The sequence below is a fragment of the Blennius ocellaris genome, assembly GCF_963422515.1.
Source record: "Blennius ocellaris genome assembly, chromosome: 16".
Classification (NCBI taxonomy): domain Eukaryota; kingdom Metazoa; phylum Chordata; class Actinopteri; order Blenniiformes; family Blenniidae; genus Blennius; species Blennius ocellaris.
Window position 1 is genome coordinate 12,954,244 of NC_137665.1, and position 17,930 is coordinate 12,972,173.

At 40.6% G+C, this 17,930-nt stretch overlaps 1 protein-coding gene across 1 annotated transcript in view; it reads right to left on the reverse strand.

Moving 5' to 3' along the window:
* Positions 1–2,294: 2,294 nt before the first annotated feature.
* baiap3 (BAI1 associated protein 3) overlaps positions 2,295–17,930 on the reverse strand; it is a gene marked incomplete at both ends in the record, with an annotated part of 31,978 nt that continues 16,342 nt past the window's right edge. The window contains 28 exons of the mRNA XM_080510709.1: positions 2,295–2,398; positions 2,589–2,794; positions 2,868–2,991; positions 3,068–3,188; positions 3,396–3,479; positions 3,593–3,664; positions 6,038–6,146; positions 7,043–7,122; positions 7,212–7,280; positions 8,645–8,860; positions 9,090–9,185; positions 9,362–9,502; positions 10,866–10,989; positions 11,095–11,246; positions 11,331–11,382; positions 11,486–11,583; positions 11,654–11,710; positions 11,839–11,929; positions 12,764–12,888; positions 13,054–13,171; positions 13,260–13,363; positions 14,376–14,468; positions 14,559–14,666; positions 14,779–14,884; positions 15,508–15,585; positions 16,333–16,377; positions 16,642–16,855; positions 17,474–17,540. Coding sequence (XP_080366835.1) covers positions 2,295–2,398; positions 2,589–2,794; positions 2,868–2,991; positions 3,068–3,188; positions 3,396–3,479; positions 3,593–3,664; positions 6,038–6,146; positions 7,043–7,122; positions 7,212–7,280; positions 8,645–8,860; positions 9,090–9,185; positions 9,362–9,502; positions 10,866–10,989; positions 11,095–11,246; positions 11,331–11,382; positions 11,486–11,583; positions 11,654–11,710; positions 11,839–11,929; positions 12,764–12,888; positions 13,054–13,171; positions 13,260–13,363; positions 14,376–14,468; positions 14,559–14,666; positions 14,779–14,884; positions 15,508–15,585; positions 16,333–16,377; positions 16,642–16,855; positions 17,474–17,540 — 3,054 coding nt within the window. The remainder of the gene's footprint in view (positions 2,399–2,588; positions 2,795–2,867; positions 2,992–3,067; positions 3,189–3,395; positions 3,480–3,592; positions 3,665–6,037; positions 6,147–7,042; positions 7,123–7,211; positions 7,281–8,644; positions 8,861–9,089; positions 9,186–9,361; positions 9,503–10,865; positions 10,990–11,094; positions 11,247–11,330; positions 11,383–11,485; positions 11,584–11,653; positions 11,711–11,838; positions 11,930–12,763; positions 12,889–13,053; positions 13,172–13,259; positions 13,364–14,375; positions 14,469–14,558; positions 14,667–14,778; positions 14,885–15,507; positions 15,586–16,332; positions 16,378–16,641; positions 16,856–17,473; positions 17,541–17,930) is intronic.

A 17,930-nucleotide genomic window follows, 5' to 3' on the forward strand; every position in this document is an offset into this window, starting at 1 on the left:
TCAGATTTTTAATTCTGGCACATGAGGCTTTCAGACGAGGCTGCGCTGACTCAAAGTTCCAAAGACTTTGAGATGTTTGATGGTTGCTTCTAAAGCTTTGTGAATGCTGCTTCAACTCATTAGCTGCAATTAACTCAGTTTCTCCTAATAAATGTTTTTGAACCTCTAACCATCTGGACACGAAGCCACCCACTGTGGTACGTACTGTGTAATCTTTGGGGATGTCAAGGACGCATTATCTCCCTTTCAGTTAACAGATGTCAGAGTGTCCTGGTGTACTTCCACCACAATATGGCTGATACTTATTATAATTTCTCTTGCTAGCAGAAGTATTAGCGAGGAGCCACAGTGATTCGTGACTTCACAAGTGTTAACTCTGTAAACAGATCCATATGTTGTGGGAAAGAATTCAAAGCTGTGCAGTTTCTTTGCAAAAATTATAAAGCAAATGGAGAACGTGAATACGGCACACTGATCAGCCATAACATTATAAATAAAAGAATAACTGAAGGATTTGAATAATGATGGAAAGACAACTCGAGTGATCCTGGTTTGGGTCATTATCTAACAAAAAATGGTTCAAGGAGAGAAAAGAGGTCAACCTGTGACGGGGTCATGGACCGCCAAGGCTTCTTGGTGCCTGTGGGCAGAGTAAAAGTGTGATCCGATAGCAAAGCTACTGGAGTGCAAACTGCTGGTAATACTGCTTATGATAGAAAGTTGCCTGAAAACACAGTGCATTGCTGCTTGTCATGTACACAAGCAGTAAAAAAGGGTCCTACTCAATATCAGGCACGTTCATTATATTATAGTGACTGCTCAGCGTGTTTATCAATTTGTAATTAAGATATTTTTAGTCCAAGGTTTAGTTGCTCTCACATAATGAATGAATATTAAACTAGTTTATAAAGCAGGGATCATTTTGAGGTCCTTGAAAATTAAATTCCCTCTGCCAGGGAGCCAAACTGTAACGACAAGCATACATTAGAATTATGACTGCTAAATATATCTAAAGCACTAACTATCGGATTGTAAATTAGATTTGTTGAATCTAAATGCATAGATGATGCTGGATGGTGATGCTGCGATTTGTACAATCCCCTATCTGTGCAGTGTGGGTCTTCGGTTTTCCCCTATACTGTCCAAAACCACTTAGTCGAAATGAGTTAGTGACTCTAAATGGGCCGTGAATATGAACTGTAGATATGAGTGTGTGTGATTGTATCTGCCTAGTTTTAACCTGCCTTCACCTGGATTATTTTCAGCCTACTGACAATCTAAGTTGGGTAAATGCAGTGTAAAATAAGGCTCCAAATATATGACGCATATGATGTTTTTTTTACATTAAAATGTAATTTTAGTGAAGTGATATGACCTTCCTACTCTCACACTTTTGGAAATTGGCTCACACACTGCACAGAGAGTGGTTGCCACGGCACACGTGTCTGTTTGAAGACGCTCCAGAATTTGATAACATGATATATTTGTTGGTAAAAACATCCATCAGACTTGTCATTCATAAGAGAGCGGATGGGCCTCTTTACCACTGGGCTAACACTGTCTTTGGCCTTTTCAAAGACCCAACAAAAGCTTTGTGAAGAATTTTAAAAATAGAAGCAGGCCGTCTTTAACACACCTACTCAGAAAATCCAAAAGACAAAGCAATCCCCCAAAGCCATGAATAACAGCAGCAACTAATAAATACAATTGTTTTTCTGAGCCGATCAGTGTTTAAGCTGAAAATGAAACTTGATAAATGCTCCGGCTTGCACATTCACTTTCATAGATCTTTCATCCTCACGATGTCACATGAAGTATGTGAAAAGTCTCAACACCTTTGAAATGTCCCTGCAACTAATGAGCATATCTGAGGTATAGATTCAGACTCTGAGTGACGACTATCAGATATGTAAGCTACTTCCACAAAATAGTTTTCTAATGTTAGATCTATCATATCAAAGATTATACAACAAAGATAACAGTTACCTGATTACAAAAAATATAGACTACTGACATTTAGGATTGACTATCCATTCAGTTCTAAAATAGAGTTTAACTGAGACAGTATAGAGTTGCACAGTGACAGGATATTCACCTCCCAGTGAGAAAACAGCAATACGCGCCACCGTTTTCCTTTTTTTTTTTTCCCCTTACATTTTGGTATAATCACTCAACAAACGATACGTTGGAGAAAAAGGAAAAAGAAAAGAAGTAATCTTGTAAACATTTTGTACCAGTACAAAAGCACATGTTGCGGGACGCGGTCGGGGAAACACCAAGACAGCTGACAGCTTTTACTCTTCCTCCATCGACTTCTCAATCTCCTTCAGCCTGCGGACAAACTCCTGAGCCTCCCTGTCTCCGACGCGGGCGTCCAGCATCCTCATGATTGGCTTCTCTGGAGGGGAGAGCAAATAGATGAGGACAGTTTCTAAACCTGACACAAATACCTCGATATTGAAAAGGATTCATGCTGTATGGGAGAAGTAATTGAAAACCCGGTCCAGCAGCGTCTGGTTGTCTGAGAAACCAATATTATGTTTGTATAAAGAGAAAGAGAGCTTGATATTGCCTGGAGCTATACGTACCGCTGGGTTTACTGCGAGACAGGTGCAGGATGACGGGCTGGACGCTCTTGCCAGCTGGAGAGGCGCTGGGCCTCCCCGGCCAGCAGAAGTCGCTGAGAGGAGCGACAGCTTCGCCGGCGAAGTCGTTGGTGGACAGCCAATCATAGTCCATCACAGTGAAGGTCAAACAGGCGAACCTGTGTCTGTACTGTTCAGGACTGACATGACTGGAAGACAGAGACACACATGAGAAGCAAGCATTGAAAGACTGTCAAGCGGCTCGAGGAGAACAGGACTCACAAGTAGAAGAGCTCGTCGAACACTGGGTGCAACGTCTTCAGTTTGACTTGCGTGCGCTGACTCTTGGCCAAAGGAAAGAGGTGGTGGGGGCAAAGCTCCACGATGACAAAAGGGTCACTCAGACCTGTGGGAAACCCCAAAAATGAGTTGAAATTTAAGCGTCAAGTGAAAAATAATCAGTCTGACTTTCGCAGTTTTACCGTTGGCATCCAGCGCAATGATATCGGCAGCGTGCAGAATCTCCACAGTCAGTCTCTGCTCCGGAGCGTCATAGTAGCACTTCACACTGATCCGACCGTAACGTGTGTGTTTGAGAGTTTTCTGCAGCATTATGGATTCAGAGCAAAAGTCATTTCGATTTGTAGCAACAGCATGAAAGAAAACAATGAGCGTATCTTCCTGATGTTTTCACGGGAGTTTCAGTCAGCGGTAAAACAACAGAAGAAAGAGTGTTGTGATTTCCAATCACTACTCCTCCTCCGTCTACCTTTAAAACGAGAACGACAGCGTGGTGAAGTTGAAACACACCTGGTGGGAAATCTTTTCCAGAAAGTACTGCTCAATCAGCTCAAAGGAGGAACATTTATTCAGCCTGAGCTCCTCATCCAAAGCCTGTAACACAATATGGCAAGAAAAGAGACAATGACATGCTTCATACACATATACACACACACAGACACGCACACTTTTCAAGAGATTTGTTGAGATGTTGCTTTACTTTCTACCTTGTAGTCTCCACTCTTCATGTCTTCAAGGGAGAGGCCCTCTCCCTTTGCATGGAAGAACTGCAATAGTCTCTAAAGTAGTTGAATGAAATAACAATTTTACATTTTATTGAGATGAGATTTTGGAAATCATATTGTACCACAAAAAACGAAATAATTCTAAACAAGAGCAATCTGACATTTCTGCTCTCTGTCAAGGGTCAACATGGACACAGGGAAATGACACATATTCCACATCCAGATCAATTGCCTTTATTCATTTATTTAGTTTGGTGTTCACATGATTTTATTTCATAATTTGAAAGAAGACAAGGCAATATATTGCAAAATGAAAATGTACTATTGTAACAATTATTTTGATCCGGATCACCACCAAAATTTAATGGGTTCTTCCTTTGATCAAAATGCACCTGTGTACCAATTGTTATGAAGATTTGCTCATTAGTTTTTGAGATATCTTGTTAACAGGCAGACAGACAAATAAACGTGGATGATTTTATAACCTCCTTAGCGGAAGTATAAAAAAATGTTGATTAAGTTGGCTTCACAATTGTAATGGTGAATTTTCTACATTGACAGTTAAGGCATTGAAAAATAAAATCTCAGAAATGGCATTGAATCTGCTCCTTCAGCTCAAAATCCAATTTTTCCTTCAAATATTTACTAGCCTAAACGCATCAGTCTAATTATGGCCTCAGACCTGAAATTCAACAACCACGTTAAGACAAGAACAAAATCATGAATCTAAAAATGCTGATTTTGATACAAGTATAGCAGATAACAAATTTCACAGTTCAGAGTCTGCAGGTGCTCAGTTTAGGGTTGCAGGTAGAAGCAATGTGTCAACTACAGGGTGCATAAACAAGTACACGTTGTGAAGTTTGGAGGTGAGTCAGGTACAGGTACTGGTATAGTTACAAGTGAAAATCACTACCAATGAAAAGAAGCTATAACCTTAAAATTAAAAAGACAACCTTTTAACAAAGCAAGAGAGTATATTAGATGCATCAGCAAAAATGTCAAGGAGAAAAGGAAATATATTACTGGTAAGAAGCAAAATCTACAATGTCACGATGTCGTATTTAGTAGTCCAGAATGCATTAGAATGCACCATTAATGGTCTATCTCAATCAATTTTTTTTATATAGCGACCTTCACACACACACCCCCAGTCACCAATCCCCAAAAAATTGGACACCCACATTTTTGGGATGGACACACAAAACACCAATCTCTGCCTAAAACCATGAAGTAAAGTCTGTTAAACAGCTGCAGCTAATCCAGAGTCCAAAGGATCAACTTTCAAAATATGCTTCTGGTCATTAAAGCTTCGAATGGTCTCGGGCCGACACACAGCTCAGATTTACTTGTAGAATATAAGACATCCTTTATTTCTTTATAAATCACTATGAATCGTCTTATGTCTGAATAGTGCTAAATAAATAAATTGGTCTTCTCTACCACGAATTAACGTTGGAGAATATTTCCCTGCTCTCTGAAAGCAGATGTTGTGATGCCAGAAGTCTCCATCTGTACAGCATGTTGGAGTTAATTTTAATTATACACATGAGCACGCTTTGGTTTTTTCTTTGAGTTGGTGGTGGATGCAGGGCTTTTTCTCAGAATTATTCTTTTTCTTGAACAAAACTCTTTTCATGATGACCCGAAATTAATGGAGGATAAAGCTGCAATTGATTACTTTCATTCATGGAATAAAATAATTTTTTAGAACTGAACATTTGCGAGCAGAAGTATCTCTCATGTGTTGCCAAATTTGCATATAAGAAATAATGAGCACCACCTGTTATCACTACAACTGACATTTTATTTTAAATGCAGGAGAAAAAAAATGTAATCTGCACTTTTTTCAGATTTCACTTCTGAGCTAAAACGGTCGACAACAAATCTTACATAACATTGTTTACATTTCATTCAGTGTAACTTTGGATTTTAAATGTAGAGAAATGTAAGTTCAAACCATAAAATTATCAAATTCATTTTGACAATCATTTTCTAAAATTTTAATTCAGTTGCTGCATGATTGATTAGATCCTTGCTCCCCACACCGACGGCATGAAACCTTTGACAGACAAGCATCATATCAGTGTGTCAAACTCAAAAACTCAACCCGCTCTTGTTGCATGCTAATATACCGCGTCCGGTCCCTGTTGGTCAGGCTGGCATTAGAATATATTGCACTTCCCACATTGTCATTCATCAGGGATCTCACTCAGGCACTGAACTTCTACCCAGCGACTTCATGAATACCTGATTTATGCTAAAAGGTTCACGACAGCGAGCAAATAGTGATAATGAGAAATAATCCATTACACAGCAGACACATGTCTTTATAAGCCAGAGGAATTTCTGTTGTTATTTGTTGGCATAGTTAAAAAACAAACAAACCCCCCAAAAAAACAAGTGTGTGAAGCAGCCAGCACTGACCTCCACTGTGTACTGGAAGCGGTTGTAAAACTCCACTTGAACGCCTCGGTTTTCTGTGACGGCGTCCAGGATCATGCGCAGGAGCAGCTCCCACATGCTCTGCAGAACTCTACCAGCAGCAGACACAAAGAGACACCCACACGCTTGTGCTTACCAGCTTTACCAATTACACCCTGGTACCCTCACTCAGCCTCACGTCTGTTTTCACAGACAATGGCTTGATAATGAATACTTGTAAGCAGTGTAACTGATAAGGGGTGTTATTATTATTGGAAAGCATACATGCATCTCACTTGTTGAGCTGTCAAGACGTTTAACCTGGAGCTACTGAATGGATAAACTCCTCATTAAAGAATAAAAAAAAACCACAGCTGGTCTTGTTATGGAGATAAATTTAAGACTTATCGTTTATGGAACCGACGTAAAATAGTTTAAAAACCTCCAGGTTTTACCACACAGACACATGTTATTTGCACTCAAAACATCAGTGGCAGCATGCTGCATAACTGGCTCACTTTCAACAACCCACTGTGATTACACTATGTTTAGCATGTGCAACTGATTTGCATTTACATGCTCTGAATATTCTTGGACCATGTGCTATACGTGTCAGTTTAATTTTGCATTGAAGTCTTTGTTTGCGTGTTTATGGTATGACTCAATGGCATATTTAATGGCAAAGATATTTTTTCCACAATGTGGAGACTGACTTTTGAGCCCAGAGCACTCAAATTATTTTTCAACTGGGACTAAATATTTAGTTCATATCCTCATACGGTAAAGGTGAAAATAGAGTGCAGCGTGAAAACACAAAAAGGCAGTAAACACAATGTTGTGCATTCACACTTCTCACAAAGAAAGGAACAAGTGTTGTGTATTGGCGTTTCATAACTGTCGCATTCATGAGGATTTATGGTTTCAAACAATAAACTATATCGTGATTGAGAAAGGGCCGACAGCACTCAAATCCGAAGAGAATCCTTTTAGAACAGATGAGGTAATTACCTGCTCAGGTTTTCCTTCACCAGATTCTCAGTGAGAATGACCATTGTGTCTTGTAAGTACTTCATGAGAGGAGACACAGCCTGCAAAGATGTCATACATTACATGAAGGCAGGAGCTGAAACACCACTGACATTCAAAATGGCAATTGTAGAAAGCCATTTCCGCATACGTCGTCATTGTTGATGGAATCAGGGGACAGGCTGATGTGTTGGATGTACCGCCGCAGCTCCGGAAGCATCTGCACAGAAATAATGTGATTTCTGCTTAAAGAAAAACTGGAACTTTAAAAAACCGGGTGAGAAATGGAAGAATGAGGTTTTCATTCTTTAACTAAATGTGCTCTCGTTGCACTAGAACAGTTGCTGTGGCTCAAAAATTACTCACATAACTTGAACTCTACTCTTAGAAAACCCATCCATCCATCCATCCATCCATCCACCTCTCATCATCCACCTCTCATCATCCTCCTCAGTGAACAGATCACACAAGTCAAACAATGTGCGATAAGGAATACAAGTGAAATATTGTCTGCGTGCGATACAATCTCTTATCTTCTGTTTGACATTTGTGTGTGCAACTTCATTTTATAGTGATTTTTCTTCTAAGGTGTGCAATACGATATTTTGGGTACTTTTGTATAAATGTTTTGTTGACTTTTTTTTTTTAGCAGGAGTCATTACATTGTGTGTGTGTACACAGTGCACATTTCATCTGTATATTTTTGTGGCTGATCAAGATCGGATTGAACACATTGGCAAAATAACACATTTTAACTATCCATTTTAGTGCCTTTGCTTTAATTAACATGGGATATTGGGCCTTGGGCATCTTGACCAGATTGTGACATCTGCTTTTTAATGCAGCAATACAAACGACACAAAAGCTCAACCTTTTGTATTGTGGTAAGAAGCATTTTCTCAGCTGGCCCTCCATGACGTCTGTTAGCAGACTTCATGATTAAAACAAAATACGTTTTAATTCTTTTTTGTACACCTTCTCTTTGGATCTCTGCTGTTGCACTTTTTCTCTCACTGCTTTAACATTGTGACAGACCATACCACATATGCATTTGTCTTTTTTTTAAATCAAATTTAGATTTATTTGCCGCAATGGTTCATTATATTTAACTTCACCAACATGTCGAATTCAATATTGTTGTATTTCATTTTGTGAGGGCTTAGTGATCAATCCACTCAGTCTATGCTGAATACAAACAAACCAACATGAACCATTTCCACGTGATTGTTTTTCAAAACCCTCGAAAACCTAATTTGAACACTCCTGGTTGCATGTGATGTCACTTGCAGTGGCCGTCTGCAAAATGCACACAAACTTATTTACATATATCTAACACATATTTAGGCCTCCAGACAATTCTGAGTCATCGATCAGCCTCAAACGCCAGTTTATGGATTGTGGAAGAAAAAAAACAAAAAAACATCATAAAGACACAGAGAACATGCAAACTCCACACAAAGAGGCCCCTAAAGGCCTCCTTGTCACCTTCCAGTCACTTCTTCTAAATTCATAAAAGTGCTGCACGTGCATTTTCTGTCCTTTCCAGCGTTTGTTTGACTTGTTTTCAGTGTGTCTGAGCTTCACCTTGTCAGTGAGCAGCGAGATGAGGCGTTTGGCTTCTCTCTGCAGGTCCAGGTCCATGTTGAACAGCTGTCCGTTGAGCGCCTTGTATACCTGCTCCTTCCCCTCTGGCCCGCAGGACTCCTCCATGGCCCGCTCCAGGCCCGGCCAGTCCAGGTCACGGGGCAGGTGACCCAGGAAAATGCGGACATGCTCCGTGTTGTTCAGGGCGATGCAGAGCTAGCAGCAGGTGGAGGTAGAGATGAAAAGAGAAAGAAAGAAGAAGAAGAAGAAGCAGGTGGAGGGGGTGGCGTGTGAGTGTAAGTGATTGACGACAACATGAGGCAGCTGCTTTGTTTTTGTGTGTAAACATATCCGCTCTCCTGTCGTGCCCTTTGTATCGACAGGGGACGGCATTACTGACGTCACCGTGTGACCTCCTGTCGCTCGGTCTCGCTGCAGGCGTTACCTGCACTGTGAAGCCCTTGTGGTCTCGGCCCAGCTGGCTCCTCTCAATCTTGCGCGTTATCATCTCTGAGAAACAAACGGCCTCGCTGCAGAAGTTCTGCGGCACATGAAACCGGTTTTGTCAACACGGCCCCGCAGCACGTTTCCTTCACCGTTCTGACTGCTAAAACATCTCCTATATTGTATGCTTTACAGGAATGGTATATACACTGTCACAGTCATGCTTGCAGGATATGAGTATACGAGTGTGGCTGCACGGGAAGTAGAACTCACATCCGTCAGTCGGGTGACAAAGATGAAGGCCCCCGCAGAGTCTGGCCAGGCCAGCTGGTGCCAGATGTCGCGTACCTGGCTGAAGCAAGTTGCCACTTCCACTGCTGAGGAGCTGTGTTTGGCTTGTTGCAGCGGTTCAAACTGCCCACATGGCAAATGCAAAGGTTTTGTAAGATTTAAAGTTCAAACAATCGTGATATAATAATGTGATTGCAAGGACTGGTTTCTTAACCTTTAATGTGATTCTTAGTTCTAAAATAAATGTGGGATCTGAAGTTGTGAACTTGATTCCACGTATTAGTTGCCTCTTCAGAAGTAGTAGTTATTTAACTAGTTAGACTTTCTACAAGTAAAAGTAATTTACCTAATGTTTTTAATTGTCTCTCTTATTTTGGGTGTCTTAATCATGTGCAGAGTTGTATTGCTGTGACACATTAGCTGAGCTGTCAGCACTGCGTGAGTCCAAGTAATGACTGATTCACTCATTAAGTTTAGTCAAACACTGGAGCCTGCACTTTATTTTATACTGTCTGAGTTAATCTGTCATGATTCATATCTGCTGTTTTCATCTGTAAGTAAGGAGAGACCATTTTAACAGTATTGCAGAACAATCTATGACACCAGTTCTTGAGGGAATTGACTTACAATATGGCAATGAGAAAAAGAAAAATGCAATAAACAACCAACATGTAGACTGCAACAGTTGTCATGTAGGTCCAAAGAAAGAAGTAAGATACAGTGTCTGTGTGATTGGTGTACTGTACTGCAGGAAAAGTAGATCAGAATATGCCCATAAATAAATGACAAACTGCAGAGCAGACATTTTAAACAGCTGTCCAAGTGTCAAGCGTATTTCACCATTTCTGACTGATTCATGCGTATTGAGTATGACTCTATGGCTTTATCATTTTTTCTTCACATAAAAGTGCCCAAAGAGTATTGAGCATATGTTTGAAATATTGTACTCGTCTATACAGCTATCAGGTGAACTGACTGAAGAGAAATAACATTTTTCAAGGAAAATTACAATGGATTTATTTATCCAACTAAAATCTAGCTCAAAATTCAGCATACCATTTATATTGCCTATTATATGATTGTAATCAAAGCACAAATAGTAGTTTAAAAGAAAAAAGAAATGCAAAAGTTACAAAATACTTATTAATTATCAATCAGTTGAAACCATTTCTGTGTGACGATAGGTAATTTTATTTTATTGCTCTGATCATTTGAGATACACTTCATTTAGTTTTGTCTGATACATTCAAAGCCTTAATTATCTACTTGTTACATCTAGTATAGCCACAAGGGTGGTATATTGAGATAAAACATGATAAGTGTAAAAAAGACTGAAGAATATTTTGAACGGTGTTTGTCTGATGCTAAAGTACTATTACTAAATTAAAAAGAAACTTGAAGGCATTGAATTACAGAGATAAAATGAGAATAGATGACCATGCATTTTGTTTTTAATTGTATTGTTAAAGAGACAGAAGCATCTCACCACGTCTACATCCACTGCGTTGCGGATCCTGTCGCAGGATCTCTCATGAACGATCTGCAGCCACTTATGAATGGAGGACTTGAACCAGTTATGAAAGCCAGTCAAGGCTAACATTTTAGCGTCCCTGTAAGAAAAAAGAAATCAAACCTTTTGATTTTACAAACTGAAGCAAAGCCGCCACTAAGCCTTTATATTAAGGCTCCTATAGGAACAGTCTTTAAGAACCAACTTGAGTGGAAGAAACTCTCGAAAGCCTTTGAGGATTTTCAAGGACATGAAGAGCTCAAAGATGGTCTCTCCCATGGTCTGGGTCAACCTGGAGCTCTCCTGCTCCAGAGTCCCACACACCCGCTCCATCGCTACATTCACATCGTCAGCTACCTGATGTAGGGAAAAAGAAAACAACATTTTCAAGCAGCTCCATCAAAAATAGCATCGAGCAAGACAACACCTTCAATAACAAACCTGTTTTTCCAGCTGCCTGTATGCAACGCTGAAGAAATCTACTTTCACTGCACTGTGAGAACAAAGATGAAGGGGAAAAAAAACAACAGATTCTACGTTATTGCTCTTCATGACTGACTGTGGAAACGTTGAGTTGCATGAAAGCTGATATTCACCTGCAGAAGAGTTGGTTGTAGATGTTCTGGCCTCTCTGGACATCTGCACACACGGCATCAACCACCTGTACCCGCTTCTTCAGCTGTTCCTCCAGAGTCTGAGGAACAATATCCAAGTGATGCCACAATCTCGAGCAACATCCCTCACCAGGAGTTTGATCGACTTACCCCATCTTCAGGTTTATATCGGGCAATTAAGCTCTCGTACCACTCGGACGCTCCCTTCTGTTAAATTTATAAAAGCAATATGTTGGTATGCAAGGGAGCAATCACATTTACATGCAAAGGCACCACGTCGTACCACTGACATTCTCCCAACAACCACACAACAGTTTTTGCACTACTGTGGTTACCTTAACAGCAGTAGTGATGTCCAAGTGAAGCTCGTTCCGTAGAGGACATACAGTCTTGAACGCCCGCATGTTCTGCATGTAGCCAATCCCCCTGACATACGTGAACAGGAAAAATCCATTTACAATCCAACAGTGCGACCAGCATAAAGGCAGCAAACCCAGCAAACACAAATTACATTGTGATTCCACCTGAACTCTGCAGGAAAAATACAACTTTAACTACCAGGTGAGTCATTTTGTGTGTGTGAGGTGTGGATAATGTCTCCCTTGTGGCTGAGTGTGACTTCTTGCTGCTAAAGTTTCTCTAGAAATCCAGCAGCCTTCAAATTCATCTGGAACATGGCTGCTGATTTTCCCGGCTTGGGGTTGACAGTGTAGATTCCTGGTAAGTAGTCTGTCTTAATTATCACACACGATATCACGTTATGCATACAGTACATTTTTCATACATTAACCAGACATTTTCAGTGATGCTTATGCTCCAGGTGATTTCCTCAGGGTGACCTGTTCAAAGAAACCTTCCTTTATCTATACACCAGGTAAAAAAAAAAGAAGGTCAAATGAATCACCCTTTCTGTATTTTCATGAATGCATACACTACTCTTAGCAGTGTGTATGAAAGGATTAGGTTTGTGACTGCTGTTGTGGAATGGAAGCTTAGTATGATATTAGTAGGAATAGCTGTTATGTTTCAGCTATTATACACAAAAAAAAAAAAGTGTGGTGAAGAGTAATGTCCATTGTTTCCTTTGACATGAGTGATGAGAAATGACCGAGCTTTTCCTGTGTGGGTAAGAATCCCAGCACTGCTTCCTCCGCGGAGGGTGGATGTGGTCTCTCTGTGTCTGTTGGGGTGAAAAGGTTGGACGTGTTCTCGGCATGGGAGCACGAGCGTGTGCCAAATGTGATGGCGGTGTGACTTTACCTCAACATGAGCTCGTAGCGTGTAATGGCAGCGGCGCTGGTGCAGGGGAAAACCTGACGCATGTTCTTCATCAGGCACAGGCAGTGCTCTGTGTACAGCCTGAAGCTGTCTGACAGCTGCCTCTCCTGGACACAGGAAGGGCCCGCAGTTATAGCTTCCAGTGGCTGTGAGACATTTTTGGCTGGACCAAAAACCTTGATGAATGTCAGTGAAGAGCCGAGCTAATGAGGTGACTGTTTCTGGATGATGAAAGTTGGTTTATTTATTTCCTTTGATGATGGAGAGCCTACCAGGTCACCCCGCACAGCGGGAGGATCCCACTCTGCATCGATGGTCCTCAGGAGGCGCAGCAGCAGGGAGTAGCACACCCTCTGGGTCCGATGGTGGCTGCTGTAGCACTGCCAGCGACTGAATAAAAAAAAAAAAAAAAACACGGACCTTCCACTTGATGCCGAAGGTTTCATGTTTGATTTGATCCGCCGCCAGTAATACTCACATAATAGCTTGTTGGAGAGGTGACAGGTCGGTTTGCACAGCGTGGTGTGTGAGCACGGTCCATGCAGGAGGAGAGACCTGCCCATTCCAGTTGTATGGCTCTCTCTGTCGTTACATGAAGAAACTATGTTATTTCAGTCATACGTTAACCACATTAAGCCTTAATTGTAGTTTTGGAAGGCAAGGCAATTTAATTACATTTTCAACAATGTTATAATAATCATCTTTTACATGTACAATATTAAAAAAAAAACTGAACCACATTTCATATACACCACGGTTTTAGCCGTCATACATGTACTAAATCTGGGCAACCAAGCATGTAATCAACCACAGCGACCCTAAAAGCTAAATTTCACTCAAGTGGCTAAATGTTGCCACAGAAAGGAAAAATTACACCGGCTGCAATTTACAAAACAATAAAGGTGCCAACAGATGTCTGTTCAGACTCAAAATACAATGTCATATGTGGAATGCCTCAGTTCTCAGCATGTGCCAAGTATGAAGGAATCACCATTTTATTCCAGACCGGACAAACTAAACATGATAGATCTAATGCTTTGCCAACACTTTGACTGTAGTCAACTGACACACAACACTCTATCAATGTGTTATACGTTGCATGAAAAGGCAAACAGACCTTCAGGAGAAAGGACTCCAAGAGGAGGTAATTGGAATTAGCAAACCTGAAGTCTATTTAAAAGTTAATGACCAAAGACCTTCAAGAAATGTGGATTTCACTGGAGGAGATTGTAAAGAAAAGGGCTTACATTTATATAGTGTCCTTTCAGTGTTTTCGAGCAGTTATAAGGCACTTTACACTGTTATATTCATCTATTCACTCAGACTAGGCTTGTGTGTGTTACAGAAAGCCACTCATATACAAGCGGAGATATAAAGTCATCACAATGAGCACAATCGTGAAAAAGAAATAATGACTCTCGTGTGACAATTACACCTCATGACTTTGGACTGTGGGAGGAAATCAGAGGACCTGAAGAGAAACCACACACAAAGAGAAGACCACACAGAAAGACCCCCAACCAGATTGTGAGGATTTAACTGAGGGTATTCTCACAATCACAATTAGCTCCACAGGGCCTGAAAAGACACTCACCTTGATGTGAGTGTGCTCATACTCCACAATCTGAGTTAGTATTTTCCGGTGGATGGAGACATTTGTGTCCTTCTTTGATAAAGCCGTGTCCCTCTGAAGGTAAAACAAACACAAGATTTAATTCTGGATACACCCTCTATACCATATAAGATATTCATCGATAATATTATGTGCTGTAAACACCTGGTTGGTGAAGAGCTTCAAAATCAGGTGACATTCTCCCTGAACCTTCGACGCGCTGGATCGGGGCTCGAGCTTGAACCAGGTGTCGTAGCCCACGACGGGGATCTCCTGCAAGAAGGAAACAACCTGATTAGTCATGCTGACACGCTTCCGCGGGAATCAGTTAGTGTTTGATTTGTCACCGCAAACAAGAGAGGCTGTGCCACTTTTGGATGCTCACATTCAGGGGGATGTTGATGCAGCCGAGGAAGTCATCCGCGTTCTCCTCCGAGCTTGATGAGGCAGAACCATTAGCACGCACCGACTTTGCTATCTGCTTGAAGTACCTATATTTAAAAAAAACAATGGAAAAAAACAACAACTTTCATATTAGTTTTTTGCTGTCAGACAGCTCATTTGAGTTCCTAATTGTGAGAGCTTTTGAATAGAGTGCAGCCAAAGTGCAATGAGTTCTTTTTTCGAATAAAACGTGGTTATTTGTCAGGATTTTTCGCACATTTCATGTCTGGATTATGATCCCTACGTCCCTTGGCGCTGATAGCTATTCTGTGGTTTTCATTAGATGCGTCTGCTTTGTATTAGTCTCTGGGTGATCTGTCTGAACTCTCTGTGTTCTCAGTGTGTGCGGCTTTATTGGCACCAAGCTTTCCTGCATGTCAGCCTTTCGAAGAACAAACACGGCAATCCTGTAAAATTACAAAACAGGGCGGTGTCAACTTTTTTGAACAACTGCCGACAAGCCAGCCCTGTCCATTTATGGGCTACAGCGTTGTAGAAAGTGATACTTTCAAGCGTTCAATCACTCATTTTCTTACTGCCACAATGTGAATTAATCAATGACCATACTGGACTGCAGTGTGGGACATGTTTTTAGAAGATAGCCTTAAGACATTAACATGCATTATTAATTAATTAGCATTATCATATAGCACACAGTACTTTCTATTACCTTCCCATTCCTCGAAGGCCACTGACTTCATTGAGTTTTTTGCAGGCCTCAGCAACAGACACGTCATCATCGTGATCCCTAAACAAAAGGAAATTATAAAATATTTCAAACTTCAGTTTCTCCAATAAAGGAATTAGTTCTTTTTCTTTTTCACATTGAATGTTTGGAAGGTTTCACTTCATTGTCAGCATTAGAGCAAGCTGTAAGAAGTGGACAAATGCTTTTATGGTTTCAAACAAGTTGAGGGGCAATTATATTTTTACAACCATGCAGAGATTTTAAAGGTCTTCTGGCTCACACCAAGGTGTAATTTTCTGTTGAGTTCTGTACTTCCTGATGCTTTTCACATTCAAATGTATTATTATGATCTGCTTTTTGATCAATAGACTACAAAAAACCTGATCTCCTACCATGCTGGTGAGTTTCTTTTAATTTAATTCGCTTGTAAGTCTTAATATGTGGTCTGCAACTGCTGCAATGGTTGGACTTACAGTATTATTTTCTCTTGTATTTTAATATTAATTAGCTTCTACGCCCCTTAGAAAAAAGATCTGCTCTAAAATGTGTGTACTTTTAGAGATGATTAATTACTTTACCCTCAAATTAGCTCATTTTAAATGAATTTCTTTTTAGCAATGAAAACAAAAAAAGGAATTGATTGTAAATCCCCCTAACCCCAAGATGTGCATCGCCTTGAGGTTCTCTGGTATCTCCCTGGTAAATATAATTAAAATATCACCAAATCAAGCATTATTCACAGCTGCACTGGTTTTTTTTTAATATGAATACACACAGTATCGTCATATTTCTGCGTTCAAAGCTTACCATATGTCCAGATGTAAGAGGTCATTGTGGACATCATCTATTTCACTGAACAAACAAACAAACAAACAAACGAACAAGCAGAATAAACCAGTACATTTAAAAAGTGCATGATGATTTCCAAGAGTAACATTAAGTTCATTCCATGAGTGCTCCTGTTACAGAGATGAAATGTGCTGCCCTGGTCACACACTGTAAATAACAGCTTTGGGTGTTAGTGTGAAACAAATGAAACACTTCGTCCCGCCTGAACAAGGCGGCGTGTGCAGAAAGTCCAGAAAGGTCAACGTTTGTTCATCTTGTCGTACTCACAACACGAAGTGCTCGTCCCACACCGGGTTGAGGGTCTCAGGTTTGACCTCGGTAACCTGGATGCAGCGGGCGGGCAGCACCTCCTTGGTGCTGGAGCGTTTCTCCAGCTTCTCCCTCCTTTTCCTGAAGCTGAACTTCCTCTCCTTCTTGTCATCAGTTTCCCGAGGGCTCTGTCCCAACAGGATTCCCAACATGCAGTAGGGGTCACTGTACCCTGGCATACCACAGACAGACACATATTAAACAGCTGGAGTGTCATTTTTTTATGCACTGTGGGTCTCATTTTTGAAACGTGTCACCTATTGTTGCGATCATGAGGATAATTATTTTATGACGTGGCATATATTATACATCTTCTAATATACATGCATTGTTTCCTCTTCTCCAGAGCAGCTTTTGTCATTAACCCGTGGGTTATTTAATATTTTGCGTAAAGTGGCCATCCATTGAGACATAATACAATCTGACAAATGTCAACTAATTACAGGCATTCTGGAGGAGATCGGACGGAGGCATGCACACTGCAGCGATACCGAGTGCCAACTTTAATTAATAGTGGGTATTAACATTATCCTGTGCATGCTCTTCTTCGGGAGATGTCATTATATAAATGTCAGCTATGATAAACTGACTCCCAAATACATTTATCAACCTGGCGTGATATTGGGGAAATCTCGTTTCCACAGTGATTCAAAACTGGGGTTATTAGAGGAATCAGCCCACCATGAACCAAGCAAGTCCCATCAACAGCTTCTGAATGAGGCATAATTCACTAAAACCATACTTTGCATTCGGAAAAAAAAAAGAAAGCAATGCATTGAAAAGCTCTCACCATTTGCATCCTTGGCCATCAGATTCTTTGCTTTCATTACAGAAATTCTCAAGGAAAAATTGGCTCGCTGTGGAAAATGAGATCACACTGTGTTCAGTAGGAAGTTATATGAAACAAACAAAACTAAATTGTACACTGAGGTCATTCCTGTAATTTCTTGCTGAACACGATTCTCCTGAAAGTCAATTCAAACAGAGATCGGCATGCACCGTACAACAGGAATATAAAGAGTCAATTACTGCCTGGTGACATGGAGAGTCTGTCAGTCACAAGGAAGAAAACCATGATGTAACACCTTTTGAAGAGAGCGCACAGGTTTTAACAGGGATATTAAAAGGTCCCTGGTATTCAAGTGCAAGGCTCAGAACCATTCGAAATGAGTCTTATGAACGTTACAGGTATTACATCTCACAGCTCTGACAAAAAAAAAGAAAAACAACAACAACAACAAAATCTT